General features: G+C 57.7%; 1 protein-coding gene across 2 annotated transcripts in view; it reads left to right on the top strand.

Annotated features, from left to right (window-relative positions):
• ITPKB (inositol-trisphosphate 3-kinase B) overlaps positions 1-22,740 on the top strand; it is a 104,475-nt gene extending 81,735 nt beyond the window's left edge. For both annotated transcript variants that reach the window (XM_039464267.2, XM_039464268.2), the window contains exons 3-8: positions 7,461-7,560; positions 8,874-9,087; positions 14,014-14,218; positions 16,400-16,501; positions 18,527-18,598; positions 19,567-22,740. In XM_039464267.2, coding sequence (XP_039320201.1) covers positions 7,461-7,560; positions 8,874-9,087; positions 14,014-14,218; positions 16,400-16,501; positions 18,527-18,598; positions 19,567-19,782 — 909 coding nt within the window. In that variant the 3' untranslated portion in view covers positions 19,783-22,740. The remainder of the gene's footprint in view (positions 1-7,460; positions 7,561-8,873; positions 9,088-14,013; positions 14,219-16,399; positions 16,502-18,526; positions 18,599-19,566) is intronic.
• The last annotated feature ends 577 nt before the right edge of the window (positions 22,741-23,317 follow it).

The raw sequence follows: 23,317 nt of genomic DNA, 5'->3' as shown, positions 1-23,317 counted from the left end.
TCTGCTCCGAGGAGCGAGTGCAGCCCCCATACCTGCTGAGCTTGTCTTCCCTCCTGGATGCTGCGAGGCTTGGCACCTGCCCAGCCAGGCACTCGGAAAACCTGCTGGGGGTCCCTGAGGCCCACCAGGGTAAACCAGCATCCCTTTCTTGTGTCGCCCAGAAACCGGCAAACACAGAGAAGAACAGGGACATACCCGGGGCTTATTGGAAGCAACCAGGAGGGCAGCGGGAAGGCTTCCTGAGAAGAGGCTATCTGGGTTGCATTTTAAAATCCACTCGGGAGTTAGCTAAGTCCTGTGCATCCGCAGCCATTCTTCTGCAAAGTCCCTAATAGCAGAAGCTGACACCCCTGCGTGTCTAAGGTGGCATGGGGACAGGTGTGTGGAGCAAGAAGTTGCCTGCAGAACTCCACAGGTCCGAGAGAATGTGAGCCCAAGTGGGCTGTGGTGGGGGTGGGGGTCACCAGGGCTGTCAGTGACCTTCGGTCCTCATGACACAGAAGTGTTTGCCCCAACGTCACAACCCTTTCTTCTCCCACCCACCCTCAATTGCATTGAGAAACATAACATTGGTTTGGAGGGGCAGGAAGTGGCTGGAAGGAAGACAGGAAGCAGACCCCAGGGGGCATGTGGGCCGAGCTGAGGACCGCACAGTGCTGGCCCTGGGTGGTTTGGCCTCCTGTGGGGAAGGCTGGGCTGGGCAAGAGGCCGCTGACCCGCTCAGACCGCACGGCAGGGACAGGGAGCAAGGCCAGACTCTGAAGAACATGCCGGCTGAGGTCTGGTTGCCGTCCTGACCTCTCCTGACAGGCCTTTCTCTGAACCCCAAAAGGAGAGTCCCAGGTGCCTGCGGCCTTGAGTCCTCCCCTTGAGCCCCAGGATTGAAGAGCCTCTAGTAATTGGCCGTGAGCCTGCCAGAGAAGCCTACAGGCCTGGGGTCACCTGCTGTCTCCCAATCGGGGGGCCATTTCGTCCGCAGGAGGCAGGGCCCATTTCCTGGCTGAGCAGTTGCAGGGCCTGAGAAGCTTTACTGTCCCCGTCCCCGTCATGACATTCTTACTGAGCTTTGGACAAGGGGCCCCTCACTTTCATTTCGCATGTTATGCAGCTGATTCTGACGAGAGCTAAAGCATTTTCTAAGGGGGGTGGCCAGAGGCCCCCGCATCCTCACAGCCTAGAGTAGGAGAAGCCCGTGTCCCTCCTTCCCCTCCTCCTCCTCGTCCGCTTCCTCCTCTTCCCTCTCTTCTTCCTTCTCGTGTCTCCTCTTCTACCCTCCTCCTGCTCTTCCTCCTCCCTCCTCCTGCTCTTCCTCCTCCCTCCTCCTGCTCTTCCTCTTCCCTCCTCTTCCTCCCCCCTCTTCCTCCTCCCTCCTCCCTCCTCTTCCTCCTCCCTCCTCTTCCTCCTCCCTCCTCTTCCTCCCCCCTCTTCTTCCTCCCCCCTCTTCTTCCTCCCCCCTCTTCTTCCTCCCTCCTCCCCCCTCTTCTTCCTCCCTCCTCCCCCCTCTTCTTCCTCCCTCCTCCCCCCTCTTCTTCCTCCCCCTCTTCACGCTCCTCCTCCCCTGCCCCCAGCAGTCCTCTTTCCCCTGCCTTATGAATGACCAAGGCTAGACCTGGAGGTGACGCCGCTTTGCCCTTTGATTTGTTGAAGGCAGTGTTTCCCAGCAGCCTGACCGAGAATGCCTGATGGGGAGGATCTGGGGACGATTGTGTCCCCCAGGAACCGTTAGCATGATGGGAGACTTGGAACTCGATCCAGAAAAACACTCAGAATCGGAGACCCTGCCCAGGCAGCCCTGCTGGCTCGGGGCACCTCCAAGGATGGGCCAGAGGTGGGAGGAGGAACCGCTTGCCCAGGAAGGCTCCACTCCGCACCGGGCACAGAATGCTGGGTCTGTTCTGCGGCTCTGCGTGCTGAACAGCAGGAGCTCATTCTGTGTAGGCCTTGCCTCCAGGGAGCACACTCCCATCTGCTCTTCAGACCAGGAACTTCTGGGAAAAGGGAAAGAGGAAAAGGGAGACAGGACGTGGCAGGCCCCGAGCTTCCCAAAGGCGAGGGCTTCCACCTCCCCGGTGACGGTGACGTGGGGAGCCGAGTGGGTCGGAGCCTGGGCCAGGCCTCTCTCTGCTGCGGGGAGTGCAGCTGCCGCTCCCCACGCCCCCTTCACCTCTGACTTTGGTCTCCTCCAGCGTGAAAAGGGTTAGGGTTTTGTTGTGAGATGTTTTCCCTCCCACTACAAATCTCTCTCCACATTCTCTGAATATTTTGGCTCCTTCAAGTCAGGTGCAAGGGAACCAGACCACACAGAGGTCTCCAGGCCTCTGAATATTAAAGAATCACTCCCGCTTCTCTCTCCACCACCCCTCCCTCACCCTGGTCCGGCTGTTTTCTGATCCATTCCTTACAAATTCGTCTGAGGAAATTGAAGCTCTGTCTTTCCCTGTGCTTCTAGAGTTTAGCACAAGATCCTCTTACAGAGCAAGGTCCAGGCTGCAGCAGGCAGGGGTGACAAATGTCAGCAGAATGCACTGCCCACCCTGCCTGCAGAGGAGCAGCGAAGCCAAGCCCAGTCCAGTGCTCCTTTAACCCGGGACGCAGCCACCCGGGGAGTGGCCCCAGTTCACATCCAAGCCTGTGAAGCCAGGGGTTACCCGAAAGACCTCATGCCTGGCCTCAGTGGGTTTAACCACCCCACCCAGAATCAAAGTAAAAGCTGTGTGTCTCCAACCCTGGAGTGCGGGTGCCCTTGACCTGCCCCGGGGCACACCGGCATCCTGGTGCTTTCCTTTCCACCAGAGCGCCCCCAAGAACATCACAAGGGCAGAATCCCATCCACAGTCTAGAGGTGTCTGGCTGCTCTGATCTGACACGTGGGAGAGCTGAAACCTTGTGTCATCTGACAGTTGCACCTGAGCAGCCCCAGAGATGGACGTATCTGGGTTTGGTGGCAGCTTTAGGGGCACCAGAGGCCCTGGCTCCTCTGCTAAAGGAGCAGCAAGAAAACTCTCCCGGGCTGGCACCCTGGCTGCCCAGGGGACCCGCCCTGCCCGGTCTTCTGCCTCCTGTCCCTTCATCCTGCTGTCTCGATGCTGAAGAGGCACTGGGGGGTGGGCCCTCGCTCTCTGATAGGCATGGAAAAAACCGGTTGGAGGCTCCCCATGTGCAGGGTACCTACTGGCAGGGCATAGAATCGGATGACTTTGGGGAAGTAACTTGCTGAGCCTCAGGCTCTTTGATCTGGAAAATGGAGAAAACACTCCTAACTGGAACACAGGAACAAGGCCATAATGCACTAGCTCAGGGCCTGTCACAGAGCGACAGCCCCATTAGTGGTAACCGGTATGAGTGTGCCCATGCCGTGGTGCTGGGGCGCATCTGCAGAAATGGGCCCTTCTGTCTCCAAGTTCTCCTGCCTGCGGTACTCAGTCCGCTCAGGCAGAGCCCCGGCACATTCACCGGCTAGGCTGGCCCCACGGCTGCGTGTGAGGAAGTAAGGGTCACAGCAGAGGGAGCCGCGGTCGGCTGGCCACCTGCCGCGGGTCCACCAAGGAGCAGCCCATAGCCCTGGGAGGCCAGCAGGGACCTGCCACACATAGGGAGCTTTGGGAGCACTCCGGAAGGGTCCACAAAGGATGTCCCGATTCCCCTGAGGTGACACAGGAGCAGGCGGCCAGCTCTGCCCGGGGGCGGGGGGGGGGTGGGTCCAGGCACCGTTTGCCACACCACGTTCAAGACATTTGAAGGTTGCTTTTGTATTTCCTAGAGCTCGGCTTGAGAGTCTGGGGCCGGGGGCTGGGTCTGGTTTCAGACAGAAGAGACAGAAGCTCCGTTGAGCTCTCACTCTTAAATATGTCCCCAGAGGAGGGGCGCGGTGGTGGGGGATAAACCCCTCTGGGTGGGATTCTTCTGGATTATCCTCCTTTCTTGTCTTGTTACCTGTCGTAGCTGGGGGACGAGGACTGGCGCTCCAGGCGTGTGCCTGGAATGGGTTTGAATCCTGAGGCAGCTGCTGTGGTCTCCCCAGCCATCACAAGGGCATTGATTCTCTGGACTCTCCTCCCGTCTTTTAGTTTATCTCTGCTCCTAGGGGCTGGGCTGGGGTGGCTGGGGTCACCCTGCAGCCTTCCTTCCCCTGACCTGGACCTGGAAAGGGCTTTTTCTGTTTACTGCTTGGCAGTGACATGAGGCACTGCCTGGGTGCTGCTATTTAAAAACCACAGGGAAACCCCGTGTGCTGCTACTGGCAGAGAGAAAAGAGGGCTCTCGTGCAAGCGCATGGCATTCTCACAAGTGGAATGCTCTGCGGCCCTCATCCAGGCAGGGCAGCCTTGGGATGGGGGACTCGCAGGGCTGTGGCCACGTGGGAACCATTTTCATGGTGAAGAAACAGAGGAGGTGTGGCAGAGGGGAGCCACGCGAGAGGTGCCCAGCTGTGTCAGAGCTCAGCGCTGCGAGAGGCTTGTGGATGCCGGGAACTGTCAGAAGACCCACCTTTCTGGGCCCCAGGTCATTAGCCTCTGGGAGAAGTCCAAGAACTAGAAGTTTCTTAGCTTTAAATGGCCTTGCAGAAGCTAAACCACACTGTCTTGCCCAGCATCTGTTCACCTTCTTGGGTCACAGGCCCCCTGCTCACTGTGTCTGGTGGGTCTCCAGGGAGCTGCACCCCAGCAGGGCGGGCCTAACCCTGGCCCAGGCTCCGAGGTCTTCATGGCTCAGAACCTAGGCGGCAACTCCATCTGGCACCAGACTGACCATTCATGGAGTAACTTTAGAGACACCTGGGTCCCCTCCTTGAACACAGAGGGCTAAAGACCCTTCCACAGACACCCCCGTACCCACATCTGACAGCTTTCTCTCCTGGGAGGACGGAAATCTATGTTACTCTCATGCTACAAACAAGAAAATGGGGCCCCAAACAGGACTAGGAACTTGTTCAAGATCAGTCACTGAGGAGGAAAAGGGGAGCAGGACTCGGGCCCAGGTGGGCCTGCCTCCCTGTCACATGCTCTCCCAGGTCCAGGCCTCCCTGCCCCGCAGCCACAGCCAGCCCCGCCTGCTCACCGGGCCCCTCTGCCTACAGCCCCCACGCCAGCAGGTCTCGGTCCCAACTGGTCCAGGTCCCAGCCCCAGGCCTTTGTCCTCACACCCCTGCTGCCAGTTGTAGTCATCTCTTTGCCTCTGTTGAGTCTGGCCCCCAACTGTCTCTGGTAGGTGCAGTCTCCATAAGCTCCCCACTTCCCGGCAGTGAACCATCTCTGCATGGCCCCTCCGGGGTCCGGGAACCCCTCCTCCAGGCATGCTCATTTGCCTTCGCCTGTATGTATAAAATATGAACTGGCACCCTGCAGCTGGGAGAGTGACCTCTCTGGTCTTCCTTAGAGGGGCCATTGCTGCTGGGATGAGGGAAGGTCACTTTCCAGGGCCCTGGAGTGTCCATCCGGCCAAGGAGCCTGGTATACCAGTGGTCTGTCCCTCGCTGGACACAGGAAACTAAGGCCCCGAGAGGGGCTGTGAAGCAGTGCGGTGTGCATTCTCCCCTGATGGGGACGTGGCATGGGATGGGGCGAGCCCTGGATTGAGACCACTCTGGTCTCCCCTCCTCCCATACCACCCCCGAAGCCTATCAGCTCCTGTCCTCTGAGCTCTGCTGCGGGGATGTGACCGGCAGGTGGTGACCGGCTGTGCAGATTCCCTCTGGACCCACCTTAATGGCTTCCCCGTGAGCAGGGGCGTCCTTGGGAGCCGCTGCTGGACTCATCTTGTGTAATGAGGTTTTTCCATTGTTGCCCTCATGCATTGTGTGCCCTGATTGTTTATGCAGCCTTCTGGGTGCTTAGATAAGAAATGCCTCCACTGCCTTTAGCCTTCTTTGGTGATCTCCATCAGAAGGATCTAGGAAAAACACGCTTCTCAGTAAAGCCTCGGCCGTTTTGTCACATGGCCTCGTGGGGTACTGCCCTCTCTTAAGAATAGAATTTGTCTTGGCGGTGGGGTGAGGGTTTCTGGGAAGGGGATAAAAGTTACCAGGTTTAGTAAGGAAGAATTCCTCTCCTTAAATAGATTTTTAACTTGAAAACCTGATGACAGAAGCAGCTGAGTCTCAGCAAAGAGAGAAAAAACAAAAGAGGCTGATTTCACCTTGACTTCACCTAGGGGACCTAGTAGCCACCACTGTCCCCTGAGGGCTGCAGCTGGGCACTTCGGGGCAAGGAGTGGGAACCTCATCTCCAGTGTGTCCCCCTGTCAGGCGGGACCACCCTCGTCTCCTCTGCAAGCCTCATGGCTTCTGCTCTCGTGGTTCTGCTGGTGCGGGGTCCACTGTCTCAGGAACTCAGAATGTTTTGCATTCAGGCTCTCATAGCTCCCTTCAGGGCCGGTGTGTTTCGGGGACACTTGATCTTTATCTCTGCAGCTTGTTCTTACTGAAGTTCTCTGAATGATATTTTTTTCTAAAAGTGTATATTTTTTTTCTGGAAAAGAAAAGAATTTTATTTTCAAATAGTTGTATAGAGGATGTTTAAACCCCAGCTTCACCATTTACCTCTTTGAAGCACAGGCTCCACCAGATGGAAATAGAAAGAATTTGACTTGCATGCCCATTGAGGAAATAAAATAGGGTGCTCAATATACCTTAGTTCTCCTTTCTGCCCAAAGGGCCTGTTCTCCCCAAACACATGCACGCGCACGCACACACATATGCACACATATGCGCACATGCGCATACACTCATGCACACATACGCGCACACACGCATTCATGCACCCATGAGCACACACTCCTGCACACATGCACACACACATGGCGTGCATGTGCATACACACTTGCACACATACGCACACACACACTCATGCACACATGCGCACACACACTCATACACTCATGCACACATGTGCACACATGCACACACATGCACACGTGCACACATATTCATGCACACATATGCGCACATGTGCACACACACTCATGCACACACACATGCACACTGCCAGCCCTGGATGTTTTCACTGAAGGAACCTCCTGAGAGGGAGGAGCACGGTGCAGAAGAGAGAGCTGCTCCCTCCTGTGTGACCTGAAGCCATCGGTGCAGGTTCTGTTCTGAGGAATTCCTTTAAAGTCTTTCTTCAAACCATTCGCAGGCAAGAGGTGCCTCTATTGCCGCCACATCTACAGATGGAATGGGAACTAACGTGGTGCGACTGGGTGGTAGTGTCCTGTCCAGCCTTCCTTGGAGGGGTCGTTGCTCTTGGGATGAGGGGAGGTCCCCTGAGCGTTTTGCTCAGGCTGTTGTTAAATGGGTAAAGCCACCTCCCACCATGTGCCACATAGATGATGGTGGTGGCAAGGCCCTCAGAGCCCACCCGTCCTGTGGCCACAGGCAATGAGGGCCCTTGCTTTGAATTTGTCTTAACCAGAAATCAGTGGTTGTCTTTCTAATGTAGAGCTTTTTGTTTGCTTGTTTCTAGAGCAAATCATGGAGGAAAATAAAAAACATGGTGCACTGGTCTCCCTTTGTCATGTCCTTCAAGAAGAAGTACCCCTGGATCCAGCTGGCGGGACATGCAGGTAGACACAGCTCTCCCGGACGTCCCGGCAGGATGCTCAGCCCTCTGGGAGGCGCCCGGCAACTCTGGGAGGGGAGAGCCCGGCCCTGGACACTGTGCTCCGGGATCAAAGCTCCAGCGCGGGTTCCCTCCTCGACTTTCTAGTCTGGAATCGCAGCTGCACTTGCAGGCTGCGGCCTTAACAATACCTTGTAAATGCCATAGACAACCGACCTCTCTGGAGTCTGTGTCACCCCCTTCTGCCAAAATATGAATTCTCCCCTCCCTCTGGCTCTTCCGGTCTCTCTCTGTCTCTCTTCCAATTGTGTTCAATAAGACAGTTCAAGCCATTAATCTTTATAGCGTACCTGCCATTTGTCACCCTGGACACAGAGGCAAAGCTAACCCTTTCATTGAACACCCACTGTGTGCCCAAATTGCCATGGTCCTGGGGGTTGCAGCATTAATGGAGACGTAGTGTCTGCCCTGAGAGAGGCTGCGGGTGGTGGAAGATGCGGCCAAGTCACCCCACAGACGCAGGGCGGTATGCAGTGCTGGGTGGGAGGTGGCCAGAAGCTGAGGCCAGGCAGTGCCGGGGAGGGAAGACATCTGGAGCCAAGGCCCCAGAGCCATCTAGCCCATACATGGGGCCTCTGGATGCACTGTCATCTGGGGACATTTCAGGGGGCTACCTGCGGAGTCGGCCTTCTTGACTTCACCAGCCTGTGGGTCCTTTTCAGGCCAGCACAGGGTCCGGCATTTTCTCTTACCTCCTGGACCACATCGGCCCAGCCCAAGGCACATGATGGACAGCCGTGTGAACGCTTAGCTGGGTCTGGCTCAGAAGTGCCACCCAGGTGGGCCGGCCCATAGACCCCCACTTCTCAGCCTGCGCAGCTCCCCATCCTGGCTCTGAATCCTGTCCTATCAGGGTTTCTCTACTGAGGCCAGGAGACGCCTTGATTGCTGAGAAGCAGGGTTGATGAAGGAGGCTAAGATTGAAGGTGGCAACACCATGGAGGGGCGAGGTCTTGTTGCCTCAGTCTCCCACCTGGCTCTGTACCCCTACAGCAGGGAACACTGATGACGAGGAGTCTGGGGTCAAGACTCCAAGCTTCCCTCAGCTGGGGAACCAGCCCAGAATTACAGTCTGTGAGTGGGGGCCTGGGTCTTGAGCCCACTGCCCTTAAGGTGCTCAGTCCACACCAGGACATAGGCACATCTTCAGCCCCAGGCTTAGCCATCCCCAGGGAGGCCCAGGCCCTGTGCCAGGGAGGGCACCTCTGCCAACTGCCTGCAGCTGGGGACCAAGGGCCTTCTACACGTGCTCTGCAGGGAGTTTCAAGGCGGCCGCCAATGGCAGGATCCTGAAGAAGCACTGTGAGTCCGAGCAGCGCTGCCTGGACCGGCTGATGGCGGATGTGCTGAGGCCCTTCGTGCCTGCCTATCATGGCGATGTGGTGAAGGACGGGGAGCGCTACAACCAGATGGATGACCTGCTGGCCGACTTCGACTCGCCCTGTGTGATGGACTGCAAGATGGGCATCAGGTGAGCCAGGCTCCACGTGCCTGCCTCCGTGCCAAGCCACACGGCAGGCGCACAGCACGGCACTCAGGGCTTCCAGGAAGCCTCACAGGCTCAAGGGCAGGCTGAGGAGGCTCCTCATCCGCAGGCATCTCCCGTTCTGTGCGGAGGGGGCAGGGACCTAGGCTTTGCCCATAATGGCCCCTTTCCTTCAGTGAGCAGAAGCCAGGGGCTGGCGGATTCAGAAGAGGGGCCCTGGCTGGGTTCTGAGCCCCCCAGAGAGGGAAGAGAGAGCTGCCCTTGGTTCAGGTGGGATCGCTGGGGGTGGGGAGAGCACCAGGTAGGGAGGTAGCAGGATGGTGACTCCTGTCATGTGGATTGCCGAGGGAGATGGGAGTCGAGGTCTGTCCATCTCCCCAGCCCTCGTGAATGGGAAGAGTGGCTAGTGGAACATGTTGGCTTGCCAAAAAAAGACCTGCGCCTGCCTCAGAGCAGGAGGAAGCCCCCGACGGAGCTCAAGAAGCCCCCATGGCAGGGTGCTGCAGGGGCCCGAGGTGGGCCCGGAGTGGTCACTGGGGCTGCATGCAGGACTGGCTCCCATCCCCGGCTTCCTGATGGGGGCTCAGGCTCACTGACACCTGCCCAGGGGATAAGCCTGGAGAGGACTCCAGGGAAGAGGAGAAAGGAAGAGTGGGCATGAAGAGGCTGGGCAGAGAGCAGACGGGGATGCCTGAGGCTGGCTGCCCTGATCCTGGGCTCGGTTTTGGCCTTGGGTTTTCTCGTGACCTCTCAAACTGCAGCCTTTCCACCCCAAGTCATCCGCAGCACGGCTCCTTCTCCCCGGTGCGGGTTTGGTGAGCCTCCATAAGGCCGGCAGTCCACATGGTGTCCAGCGTGCGGTGCTCAGGCTGTGGGGCTAGCCCTGGCTGCAGTGCCCAGGCTGGACGGCCAGAGGCTGGGCTCCTCCGTGCTGCCTTGCAGGGCTCGCTGGGAGGCCAGGCACGGAGACACAGCTCAGAGCAGAAGGCTGTGTCCGCTGTGAATGGTTTAACCGGTTTATTTCTCATAAGAGGAGACTGGGAAAGATGGGTGTGAGAGAAAGAGAGAGAGACGGACACCAGGAGAGAAGTGGGCTGAGCAGCCAGTGTTTTTCCTTCCTTCTCGCTCCTCCTGGGAGTTCTGTCCTAAGATCGGAGCCTGCCCCTGACTGTTGTGTTCTCTCAACCTCGCCCGCAGGATGGGGAAGCCCAGCGCAGCTCTGTTCTTGCACCATCTGTGGCCGCCTCCCTCCCACCAGCCCGGGTCCTCACTATCTCTAGCTCACAGGGACCTGGCATAGGGCAAGGAGGAGGCAGAACATGCCCGCAGCCAGCCCGAGGCCATTGCTTTTCCCGAGTCTGATTTCTGTCCCCAGATGGTATCCCCCGGCGCACCAGAATGTGTCCCCTCAGGGGAGGCCCGGCCTTTCCTTCCAACCCAGACAGCAGCAGGCCCGCCCGCAGGGGAGCAGGCCCGGGTCGCAGACCCGGAGAGTGACCCAACTGGTGTCCACTCAGATCTGGCCAAACAATATGCCCTGTGTGAAGAACATCTGGCTGGGCATTTTGGAAGCTGGCTGTTTCAAGGACACAGCCAGCCAAGTGCAGGGCCGGGGTGCCCCAGAACCTGCCTGCTCCTGCTGGGGACAGGAGCCCCACTCCTGCCTCAGGGCCGCCCTCACGCAGCCCCTTGACTCCTGCAGCTTCTCTCTGCACCCTATCGCTCTCAGGAGAGACCTAGAGTGACCAAGTCTAGAGCACATGTAACCCCATCTTGGCGGGCAGGGGAGCAGGATGAGAGACGGGTATGTGTGGAAGGGAAGAGAGAGGGCTCGCCAGAACCAGGGTGCACCCAGCCCCATCTTTTCTGAACACAATCCTCCTTGTTCCAAGGGCTGCGCCAGCTGCTTCCATTATTTATCCCATTGCGTTCTCACTGCCGTTCTGGGAGATGGGTCACGTTCCCGTGTGAGCAGGAGGATTCTGTCACCCAGATGTTCCGTGGCTCATCGGGACCACCCAGCCAGGCAGCAGCTTGGTACAGTTCTGCACCAGGTTTGCCTGACTGCAAATCAGGCCCCGGCTGCAGCCCAGCCCTTCCCAAGGGGGCTGTATGGGACTCAGCATCCATGGTGTTTACCACATGTGCCGAACTAGCTCCATCCGGGCTGTGGACTGTGACCTTCTCCCAAGTGTGTTCATCCAGGACGCTTGACCACAGAGCCTCTCCCAAAACCGGCCACCCATGGTCACCTCCAGAGTGTGGCCTGTTCATGGCAGAGGGAGGAGGCTGGAGCCTAGGGTTATCTCAAACGCTGAGTCCCAGGGCAAAAGGGGTTGAGACATGTCACAGAGAAAGGGAAGAGTTGGTCACCAAACAGCACTGGCTCTGCTGGGGGCAGAGGGGTGGTACTAAGGAGAATGTGGTGCAGTTTCTGGTAGTGTCTGCACCTCAGAGCTTCTCGGGATCCTGGCTCCCATAGACACGTGTTCAGTGGCTCGGGCATGCTCTGAGGCGTGGGACTTGTCCTGGAGAGTCAGCACTGTCTTCCTGACATCGGGACCAGCAGCCTGGGGACTGCAGACAAGAGCCCGTCCCTAGCACCTCTGCCCTTTAGGAGCTTTGGGTGGCTTTTGCCCGCCTCCTGTTGACTCCGCAGGCTGGCCTTTCTCAGAGAAGCACTTCCTCCACCCGGCCTTGATCTCCTCCTCCCCCAGCGTCCTGTGAGTGGGCGAGCAGGTCTCTGCTTCCTTGCATGGCTTGGAGCTTTGACTTTGCCTCAGGCAGGCAGGGGAGTGTGGGGAGGTGCTCAGCCTCACCTCCCTGTGGGCCTCCTGAGCCACTATCCAGCTGGCAGCCCCTGTGGGCATCTCCCCTCAGCCCCTTTCCTCTCCTGGGCAGTGAGTGCCTGCCCATTTTGAGCCGTGGGGGCCCTGTCTGGAGAAAGGCCATGTGAAAAGGGATTTGACATTGAGGTCTGCTTCCTGTTTAAGGCGTTACTGAGAGCTCTTTGCAGAAGCGCAGCCAGCCAGCCACCCACCGTGCGGGCCCTACAGCACACTCTGAAGTCCCTTGCCCAGCTTGGCTGCCCCTTTTCTCCACGGTACACACACAGATGCACACGCAGCTCCCGCCTCGGCGCTGTGGTCCCCACTGACCTGGCTCTGCATGTGAAGGGTGTGCTGTGTGCATGTCCGGCATGTGTGCACCTGTGTGTGTGCAGTGGTGCACCAGAGTTCATGTGTATGTGCATGTGTGTGCATGAGCACGTGTGTGTGTGTGTGTGTGTGTGTGTGCAGAGCTACTGACCTCCCCCTCCAGCCCTCATCACCTCCTGGGAGGTCCTAACCAGCCAGGCCTAAGTTCATACTCAAGGATTTATTTTTTTCTTCTCTTTTCTTTCAGTGCAAATTTCAATTAATACAGTGGTTTCTGAGAGGCTGTCATTTTTAAGACGCTGTGATTTTTGTTTAGTCTGTTCTGGGTCCCAAACCAGCAACTTGGAGAAGGCGTGGTGGGCAGTGTCGGAGCAAGGCCGGCAGACAGATGCGGGAGAGTGGAGGGCAGGTGGGCGGGGCCTCTGTGGGCAGCTCCCACTCACACAGGGCAAAGGGGAGAACACTTCCTCATCCTGCCACTGCCACTGCTGATTTCTGCCTCCTCAGGGGCTGCGGGCAGCCTCTGAGCCTGTTGTGTAGGGAGACTGGGGCTTTAAAAGGAGAGCAGGGGAGAGGGGAGGGATGACTCACCCACCTCTAGTCTGCAGAAGGTAGAAACAGAGATGTGTGCTGGGCGGGGTGGGGGGCGGTGTATCCCGGCAGCTCAGGTCCAGCGATTCAGCCTGGGCTGCTCAAGTCCCCTGCAGTCCCTGGCCCTATTACCTCCCCCAGTGTCTAGGTGGTCCCCGCCAGTTCAGCTGGAGCTGCTGGTGTGGAGGCCAGAGCCATGAGGCCATTGAGTTGGAAGTATTTTCTCAGGCGCTTGGGGCTGGGGGCCCAGGTATGAGGAGACCTGGTGTTGATGGGGCGGGGGGTGCCAGGCATGTCTCTGGGATGAGGAGCCCCCTACCTTCCCCTCTCCCCCATTGCGGACTTTTCCATCCACACTTGGGCCCCTTCTGAGGCCACCTTCCGACCTGAACTTTGTGCCCCAGCTTTCTCCTCTTTGGAAAGAGCCAGGGACATCGGTGGGCAGGCTCAGCCTTCAGGCTGCCTGAGAACAGCGGAGATAGATGGGGGCTTGAGGAGAGCCGAACGGCTTCTCGCACCAAGGCCGGTTCTGGCTTTGGAAGCCCTGGCTTTACGGAAGGGTCCAGGCAGCCAAAGGGGGTACAGTGTGCCCTGAGCGGGCCCTGCCTTGCCCCCAGTCCCCTCTCTCAACTCCACTGTAGCAGCAGGAGCAGGATAAGCCCCCAGCTGCTCTGCCTTCACCTTCCTCCTTCTGCCAGTTCTTGTGGGGTCTCCCCAGGGGGAGCTCCTGGGGCTTTGTGAGGCCGTCGACGGGCTTGGAGTGAAGCCCTCCTGATTCAGCGAGGCCACCCGTTTTCTCTTGGATCAAGAGCCTGCCACAGGCTGGGTGGTGGTGCACACCTGTAACCCCAGCACTTTGGGAGGCCGAGGTGGGAGGATCATTTGAGGCTACAAGTTTGAGACTAACCTGGGCAACATAGTGAGACTCCCCTGTCTACTAAAAAAAATTGTTTTTTAAAAAAGAAAAAAAACAATTAGAGCCAGCCCCAGCTGGAACAGAGTGTGCCACCCCTCGGAAGGACGTGCCTTGACTTGGGGCGCTAAGCTGACTGCGGCTGTTGGGCAAGGCACTCCCCGAACCTTCATTCACCAGGCAGGAGAAGAGCTGCTGCTGAGCTCTACGCCGGCCCGCGGCCCTCATGTCTCCTCCCCTCCCATTCAGGACCTACCTGGAGGAGGAGCTCACGAAGGCCCGGAAGAAGCCCAGCCTGCGGAAGGACATGTACCAGAAGATGATTGAGGTGGACCCCGAGGCCCCCACCGAGGAGGAGAAAGCACAGCGCGCGGTGACCAAGCCGCGGTACATGCAGTGGCGGGAGACCATCAGCTCCACCGCCACCCTGGGGTTCAGGATCGAGGGAATCAAGGTGAGGCTGGCGAGGTGCGGTGGCCTCCGCATGCTGGAGTGAGGGTGGCCTCGGGCCCCACCCGTGCCCACCTCAGGGGCCTGGCTACTCTCAGGGCCCTGTGGAAGCTCTCAGCTTCTCCAGGCACAGGCTCAGAGTGTGGGAGGCCGCCCCACTCTGCAGACATCAGCCTGTCCTCAGTCTGAGATACAGGCGGAGTGGCTGTGTAGGGGGCTCGGGCTCGGAGCAGAGCAGCTTCTAGCCCTGCCGGCTGTCAGCCCTCTGCCGAGGACTCTCCACTTAGCCCAGACGGTGCCTGGCACCGAGAGCCAGGCAAGAGCCGCCTGCCGGGCGTCCATAGGGGAGCTGGTTCGTTCTGCTCCGGCTGCCCACTGGGACTGGCAGACAATCCGGGGAAGGGAGGAGCATGCCGGCGGCCTTTGATGTTGGAGCCGGGGTCCCTCAGAAACCGCGTTCTCTCCTCTTTGCTCTTCGATCTCGTTTTTTTTTCTTTGAAAGTTCAAAATATTTATTGGAACAGAAATAGCAACATAAGCCCCAGAGAAACAACATGACAAACTTTGTAAGTAAAATGTAATTTTCCCCTAATTGATATATTTGTGTGCCTGTGTGTCTCCAGCAGAAAAGTTCTTAGCTCTGGCTATGGACACACAGAAACTTCCTATACACGATTATGTTCAAATGTTTATTTACTTTCCCCAGAATAAATTGGGGGATTGGCCCTGTCTAGATTGCCAACTGTCTGGACTGATCACGGCACAGCCTGCACTGGCCGCCCTGTCCCTGGGCCCCTGCGTACATCCTTGCTGTTAAATTTGCAAGAGCAGGGCTTTGGGGTGCGGGCCCCGCAGGGTCTCAGACAGCCGTCCTTCTGGAGCAGGTGGCGGTCCCTGTGCAGTTGTTGGGTCTCCCATTCTCTGTCCAGTCGCCTGCGTCGTCTGTGGTGTCCAGCCTGGAGTCAGGTTGGCAGCCGATGGTCCTGACGGGAGGGTCCCCTCAGCCTCCTTTCAGATGGCATTTTCACATACGCTTCCGCGGTTGCCGACGGCTCGCTGCCCACGCTGGCGTGTGGGGCAAGTTTCTACCTTCCCTCGGGACAGCTGCTTTTCCAGCTCTGGACTGAGAAAGACATTTGCCCCCTTCTTTGTCTTTTTTGCATCCAGCTCTGAGACTGGATGAAAATGCTGTGCCCCTCCTCCTTCTCTTAACATTCGATTTCTTTTCTTTGTTCGAAACAATCCACTTTCCCTTCACCTCTCCCTCTCAAGCAGGATGTGCTCCTGGTCTCTGTCTATTGTCCAGCAGTCGGAACAGCCGACAGCCTGTCTTCCCGCTCCGAGAGAAGCCAGCTGTCTTCACCATCACCTGCCCGCCTCGGCGTCAGCCGAGAGGCTCTGCCTGGGGGGCGCCTCCCTCAGCCCGGGTCCTGCCAGTCCTGTGGAAGGCAGCCACAGTGGGGACACAGCTGAAGCAGTCTCCAGCCTGAGGGCAGGCACAGCCCACTGCTGGGACTCCTGGGGGACATTCCTTCCCATCCTTGGTCCCTAAAGAACAGATTTCCTCATAGGTCAGCAAAGCCCCCCAGGTGGGCCCAGGGCAGCTTGAGCAGAGACAGTGCTGGGGCCAAGAAAATGGAGTGGGGTGGGGAGGGGGCAGAGGCGGGCGGGGCTGCGTCGGATCCTGGCCTTCGGAAAACCTGCAACAAGAGGCTAGATTATAATGAAGGAAGTCGAGCTGAGCTCACGGCAGGAGCGCTTCTCTCCTGCCTGTGCTGGCGAAGGTGCCTCTGGAGGACAGGGACCCGCGACCCGGAGCAGGAAGTCGAGGCCCACCCACTCTCTCGGCCCCGCTGTTGCTCTCAGGACCAGCCAGCCCCCACCATGCTCCTCCATCCTCAGCCCAGATGCCCCTCATACCTCCAGGCTGTTCCCACCACTGTTCACTCTGCCAGGGATGCCACTGCCACCCTCTGTGTTCTCCTGTGTCTGCGCCCAGGGTGACTCCTCTCTACTGTGCACGCCGCCTCCCTTCCCCCTACCCAGACACCTGGGTGCCTCTGCCGGCCCTGCCCCGGGTCCGGAGGGGGCTGGCCTGCTCTGTGGTGTTGGGTGGATGAGAACCGTCTCTGCCCGAGAGTCCCTGCTGATCCCGTCCTGGGTGGGGTGTCATTCTCTTTCTCAGAAAGAAGATGGCACGGTGAACCGGGACTTCAAGAAGACCAAAACGCGGGAGCAGGTCACCGAGGCCTTCAGAGAGTTCACTAAAGGAAACCGTAACATCCTGGTGAGTCTGGTGCCTCTGGAGAGGGTCTCTCCAGCAAGCCAGGGAGGGACAACCGAGTCTGCTCTGAAGGTGCCTGCGGGAAGGACAGGGCGCCGCCAGGGACAGCGCACCTCAGCCCATTTGTAGGGCTCTGTGAGAAGCCGCTGGCAGAGACTTCTGTGGTTCTCTCACTCTGCCCTTTCAAAAGTCGAGGGCACACCAGGCACGGTGGCTTACACCTGTAATCTCAGCACTTTAGGAGGCTGAGGCAGGCAGATCACCTGAGATCAGGAGTTCAAGACCATCCTAGCCAACATAGTGAAATCCCATCTCTACTAAAAACACAAAAATTAGCCGGACATGGTGGCGCATACCTGGAATTCCAGCTACTTGGGAGATTGAGGCAGGAGAATCGCTTTACCTGGGAGGCGGAGGTTGCAGTGAGCTGAGATTGCATGACTGCTCTCCAGCTTGGGCAGCAAGAGTGAAACTCTGTCTCAAAAAATAAAAATAAAAATAAAAATAAAAATAAAATAAAAAGTCAAGGGCACTGAAGTTTGGGCCCAGGAAGGTTTCTATCCACCCTGGTGCCAAGCGTCTGCTTGGGAGGTGAAGAGAAAGGCGATGCGCTTGTCCCTGACATGCGCTGGGTAGGTGGGGAAGTGTGGACACTCGCCAACTCTCCCTTCGCCATCAGCCCCACCGCTCCAGAGAGCAGTTTCCACCCCCTGAGAGAGAGAACTGCTGGGTTTGCACAGGGCCCGCTGCCTGCCAGACGTCACAGCAAGTGCACAGCACAGCCTCACAGCAGCCCTCGGGGTGGGTGGACCTGCTCGTCCCCATCTTGTGTGCCCGGGGTCACACTGCCCCCTGCCAGCCAGAGCTGGCCAGCTGTCTCTGAGTCCGGGGGTGTGGCTTGTATAAGTTCATGACAAACTGATGTCTTGTGTGTTGCTGCTGCAGCAGCTGGCAGGCTGGATAGATACCTTGCCCGCTGGGACCAGAGTGCTGACCGTCCCTGCTGAGTCAGGGAGTGTGGTGCCACGGTGCCCCAAGTGCATCACTCCCTGGGACAGTCAGAGATCCAGGCACATCTGGGACATGGGCCCTGGAGGCCCCATGAGAGGCACCTTCTGAACAGGCCACAGCAGCTGCAGAGCAAGTAGGGACGGACCAGGCAGCCTTTTCTGCAAGGAGATCAGTACCCGGCTGGAGCTGGGAGACCTTCCTTTTTGAGCTGGGGAGGGTCGCCTGGGCCCCTGCAAGGTCTGAGGCTGCAGGCATGGCGGATGCACCTGATCTTTCGTATCCCATGCCCTCCATTCCTGAGTCCCCCTCAAGGGAGGGTCTCAGCCCCTGAGCAGTGGCACCACAGAACATGCCTCCTAGGCCTGGGACCGAGAGGGGTTTGTTCCTGCTGCTGCACTCCGCAGGGAGCCAGTCGGCTGGCTCTGCTGGCTGTCATTGCTTTCCAGCAAGCATCGAGGAACTCTGTGTATTTGTGTATGATGGGCTTCCCAAGGCAGCCTGGGGGGTGAGACCCACAGAGCTGGCTTCTGGGGAGCACGTGGTACCCTCAAGGCCAGCAAAGGGCTTGACACGAGTTTATAGGGCTCCCTGGAGAGGCCACTGGCAGAGATATTTGTGGTTCTCCCTCTTTGTCTGTCCTTTCAAAAGTCAAAGGCACTGACATTTATGCTGGGAAAGACGCCGTGCAGCCCTGCTCTCAGGAAGCTGCCCCTAGATGTCCGGCATTCGGGGTCACTGCACTCCCAGGAGGAACCACTGGGGGCCGTGGGGCTGCTCTGGAGCAGCTGCTTCTGCACCTCCTGCCGCTGGAGAAAGGGTGGTGGGAGAAGGGCGGGAGCGCAGCCCAGCCGCACCGCCTCCTCTGGGCTGCAGTTTCTTCACTGCAGATAAAGAGGTTGAAATATTGATCAGGGGTAAGGGCACTGCCACTTCTACAGTGACTTTAATGAGCTAAATGGGCTGAAATCCACCCTTCCCCACGCAGCGTTGAAAATCTCTTCATTTTTCTGTTCTCAGATCGCCTATCGGGACCGGCTGAAGGCCATTAGAACCACTCTAGAAGTTTCTCCCTTCTTCAAGTGCCACGAGGTAGATACTGGGTTTTTGCCCTCGAGCAGAGAGCTGCATGTGCTGGCAGGTCTTCTTCTTCCAGAAGCCTGGGAGTTGTCCATTTTTAGGGTGGAGCAGCCAGAGGCAGGCCCCTTTGCCTTAATGCTCCCTGGGTTGACCACACAGGCTGTCCTGCCTGGGAGCCCTGGCTATTGCTCCCTTTCTCCTCCCTCGTCCTTCCAGCTCCAGAGTCTTGTCCATTCTGGGTGGTGGTGGCAGGATTTCTATTCCCCATACCCCATGATCTCAGGGCAGAAGGTCTCTGAGGTGCTAGAGTAGCTGGGCACCCCCGACCACCTACATCTTCAGATGAGACCCTGAGGAGGGCAAGCACGTCTTCAGGTGCCACTCGGGCACAGCTGGAACCCCTCACCTGCTCCCACCTCTGCAGATGTCAGTTGGCAGGTGCAGCAGGCAGCAGGCGGGGAACTGAGACACCTGAGAGAGGCTCTGGGAGGCGTCAGCAGGCTCCCTGGAGGGGGAGTCTAGGTCCCCAGCCACGTGACACATTCACACACTCACAGATCACACACTCATCAACCCTACACCACACACATTCACACACGTTCACAGATGACTCAACCTTACACCACACACATTCACACACACACATTCACAGATGACACAATCATCAATCCTACATCACGGAGAGGAAGGAAAGGGAAGGGAAGGGGATGGGAGGGCAGGGGAGCAGGCCAGAGTCCGGGGATGAAGGGGTGCCTGCTGCTGCCCACACAGAAGGGTGGTCACCGATCCCAGAACCCAATGCCCTCTGCCCCAGCATGGCCACTCTTGGGCGGGCTCTGCTGCCTGTCTGAGAATGAGGATTGGAGTTGCAGGCTCCGGGCTGCCTGGCCTGAGCGAGCCTCCCTCTGGGTTACCCAGGCCACAGTGGGGAGGGCAGGGAGGGGGCTCTAGCTCACCCCTCACCCCCCTGTTCCCCTCAGGTCATTGGCAGCTCCCTCCTCTTCATCCACGACAAGAAGGAACAGGCCAAAGTGTGGATGATCGACTTTGGGAAAACCACGCCCCTGCCTGAGGGCCAGACCCTGCAGCACGACGTGCCCTGGCAGGAGGGGAACCGGGAGGATGGCTACCTCTCGGGGCTGAACAACCTCATCGACATCCTGACCGAAATGTCCCAGGACGCCCCCCTCGCCTGAGCGGCCCGCGCCCTCCCTGGCCCCCGCCTGGGCCTCCTTCCCACCCCCCCATGCTTCCTTTCTTGTTCCTGACTTTTCCTTCACTTCCACCTGGGCTCAAGCCCAGAACTGACCCTCCCGAGCTGCACTACAAGACACTTTGTAGAAGAGGAGAGTTTCTAGTCATTTTCCTAACTTCAGGGCTTGGAGGTGGCATTTGCACTGCTCTTTGTAGAGAGGGTCACCTACTAGAAGAGAAATGCCCAGTCTGAGAGGCGGGTCAGGTGTAGAGCTGGAGGGGGTCCCTGGCTGCTGAGGGGACCCTACCAAATGAGCCCTGCCTCTGGGAGTCCCCTAGGAAGCGCTGGCCTGGGCCGACCACCTGCAGATGCCTGCTGCCCCCTGGAGGCCAGTGCTGTTAGCGCGCTGCCAAGCACGGCCTTGTTTCTGCCAGGGCCTCCCCAACGGAGAGCCCAGGGGGCCGGCTGGGTCCCTGGTGCCTGGCTGGGAAGCAGGGCTTTCTGGTAGTTGGGGCAAAAAAACAACTGGGGAGCCACATGTTGACTGTGAGCAAAGTGCCTTCCTATTAGCAGCCCAAGGGATGCCTTGGTGGCCTCCCCGGGGCTGCTCAGGCAAGGCCCCCGCACCCATCTGGTAAGGAAACCTGCTGGCTCCAGGCCAGACCCAGAAGCCAGGAGAAGGCTGAAGCCAGCTTGGCTGTGTTCTCTGATCGAGGCCTTCCCAGAAAAGGCAAGCAGAGGCTGTGCTCTTCCATTCGGAATCGCAGTTCGAGTTGAGAAGGTACCCTCTGCCATGCTGAGCTCCAGGGGTGCTACCAGGGAAGGCGAGACCTACAGAGTCTCTGGGCCCTGGCCCCAGGGAGGGACATGCTTTTATTGACCCTCAGCCACCTGGTGCTAGTTGGTCAACCCTGCCTGCATACATGGGCTTCTGTCATGAGGCCCAGAGTCCCTTGCAGATACAGACCGGGGAAGAGCGCGGCCCGCACCAGGCAAGAAGAAGGCAGGCTTCTGGCCTCTGGAGATGCGTGTGGCCTCCTGGCATCGCTTGTTGCTGCCTCGGAAATAAGTCTTACTGCCTGAAGGGCTTAGATTGCTGCTTCTCCAGGGTCGTGTAGGCATCTGCAGGGTATGTGATGGATGCCAGGGCGTGCTCCAGGCACCCGTTCCTGAAGTCTCTGCGTTTCAAGATTCGTGGAGAACCTATTTAAGCCCAATCTTAGCTGAAAGCCAGTGATTTTGTTATTGAGGGGAATGTAAAATTTGTATGACTTCCTAAGAACAAAACCCCAGCTCTGTGGAGCTGTGACCCCAGGCTCCTCGGGGCTTGCCACCTGCTCCTTTGCCATCAGAGGTACAGGAGCTGCGAGAGGCCGGGAGCAGGGACACAGCGGGAGACGGTGTGGACCCAGGTGTGTGTCTTTGGAGGAGCCACTGCCCACCCCGCCACCCTGGGGTCTCTGGGGGAACTGCCAACCTGCCCACGGGAATACATTTCCCCTTTTGTGCTGGAAGTGTGAGTGACACTTGGCGGGGGTGGAGGGTGGGACACATGAGGATGTATAAGCACAGATTTTAAAAAAGGAAATCACTTAAGCTTCCTGGCTCTTGTTGGAAACAGTGGTGAGCTCCTGTGTGGGCCGACTTGCTAAAGGTCACAGCGCCCGGTGGAGCACGAGAGACCTCGTGACGGCATGTGATCTGGAAGGCAGGCAGGCTGGGGGCGTCGGGATCCAAAGTCAGCTCTGTGTCTCTGGAGCTCTAGTGACTTTTGGGCTAGAAGGGACCCTGGTGGTCTGTGTTTCAGCCATTTGCAGGGCAGGGACGTGAAGATTCTGTGACTATGGACTGGCCAAAAGTTATCCTCATTTCATCTGTGGAAGAAGTTTGCTAAAGCAAATTCACGATATGAACGAAAATTACAGCGGACTTGTTTTAAGAGAACAAAACGTTCCAAGCACTTTAGGCAGACACCCGTTGTTTGCAAACAATGTGCTAATATGCAAATGACATGCTTATTAAAGGAGGCCTGTGGGGCCTCTTATTGGCAGTACTTTGCTGTGGGTTACATTAAATATGTGAAAGTAGAGTAAAATAGCATCATTGCAGGGTTATTCTGTTACTTAGGGTTTTTGTTTCGTTCTGGGTTTTTGTTTTTTGTTTGCATTTACCTTGCTAGTTCTCCTCTTTCGCACCCACTCTGCCACCCACTTCCCTGTCATCCGGCCCTTCCCCTTGTCTCAGTGGGATAGTTGGATCCTGGAATGACCAGAACTCCTGCCCTGGCAGCCTGGAAGACCGTGCCTGCCCAGCCCTCATCCCCACAGGGAATCCTTGGGTCCTGGCAGCAGCGCCGGTGCCAGCAGGCAGGACAAGCTCTGTGTACCTGTGCCCAGGTGAGTGGGCACTGGGCCCTCTTGCCCTGTCCTCCCAGGGCCTCCCGGGAGTTCTTGGCGTCCAGCACTGCTTAGCATTTTTGGAAGGTTCCCTCAACTGCTTGCTTTTCCCAGGCTTGCCTTTAGTGTCATGTAAGACATTTTTAAGTTATATTTATTTTGTTGGGTTTTGAAATTGCACAGAACACTAAGACCGAAAGGCTGGACTCTTGTTTCTCCATGAAAGCTTTGCCTTTGTTTTGAACTTCTTTCCCACTTGGTGGGAAGAGCCCAGAAGCAGGCCTGGGCCCGTCAGATGGACTCTTTCCTCCTCCGGTTGCATTAGCTTTGAGTTTCTCTGCATCCGTCCACCCCGTGTGTATATAACCCAGCTGCTGGCTCTGGGGTGTGCACCCCGCCAGTGCCTTTTGTTCTGGAGGAGAAGACCCCCCCCCAGAGAGGCTCTCTTTGTCTTCTTCACCCCTCTCCCCACAAGACCTTGTAGAAAACTGAACTGTTACAAACCCCCTGCACAGTGCCTGTCAAAGAGATGCAAACCTTCCTGAATAAAGCCTTGGAGACCAGCGCTGTCTGTGGTGTGATCCTTCTGGCTGCCAGCCCTTGAGACCTGACTGAGGGGCAGGCTGGGGGGTCTGAGGAAGCTAGAGGACCCATACGGGGATTGTCAGGAGAGTGGGTCGCAGATTTCAGTAACATTTTAAGTGGTAAAGAATATAAACCACTCTTCGAAATAAGTCTTTGCAACCCTTAACAAAACTTTGAAATAGCAGCTCAGAAACTAGAGCACCAACCAGAAGCACTACCCCCAAGTGGGAAGCAGGGGGGTCTCTGTGCAGCGATTGCTTCTGGAGCCTTACTCTGTGCTAGACTGGGACTGAACGTGCCCATCAGAGTTGCTGTTTCACCCAGATCAACTTCCCGAACAAAGATTTATAGCATCTGTTTTACAGATGAGGAAACTGAGGTTTAGATCAAGCAACTTGACCTAAGTGGGGAGCAGGGAATCTAGAATGTGTCTGGATTCAAAACCAATTCTGTCGTCCTCCTAACTGGGGGGATGTCTGGAGGGCGGAGAGCCTGTCTCATCTTTGTCCCAAAGCCCAGGCTCTGAGCCCCTGACTTGGCACACAGTAGCAGCCC

Source organism: Saimiri boliviensis, chromosome 14 (genome assembly GCF_048565385.1).
Source record: "Saimiri boliviensis isolate mSaiBol1 chromosome 14, mSaiBol1.pri, whole genome shotgun sequence".
Classification (NCBI taxonomy): domain Eukaryota; kingdom Metazoa; phylum Chordata; class Mammalia; order Primates; family Cebidae; genus Saimiri; species Saimiri boliviensis.
Note: the sequence above shows the minus strand (reverse complement) of the source record. Positions and strands in the feature narration are given on the sequence as shown.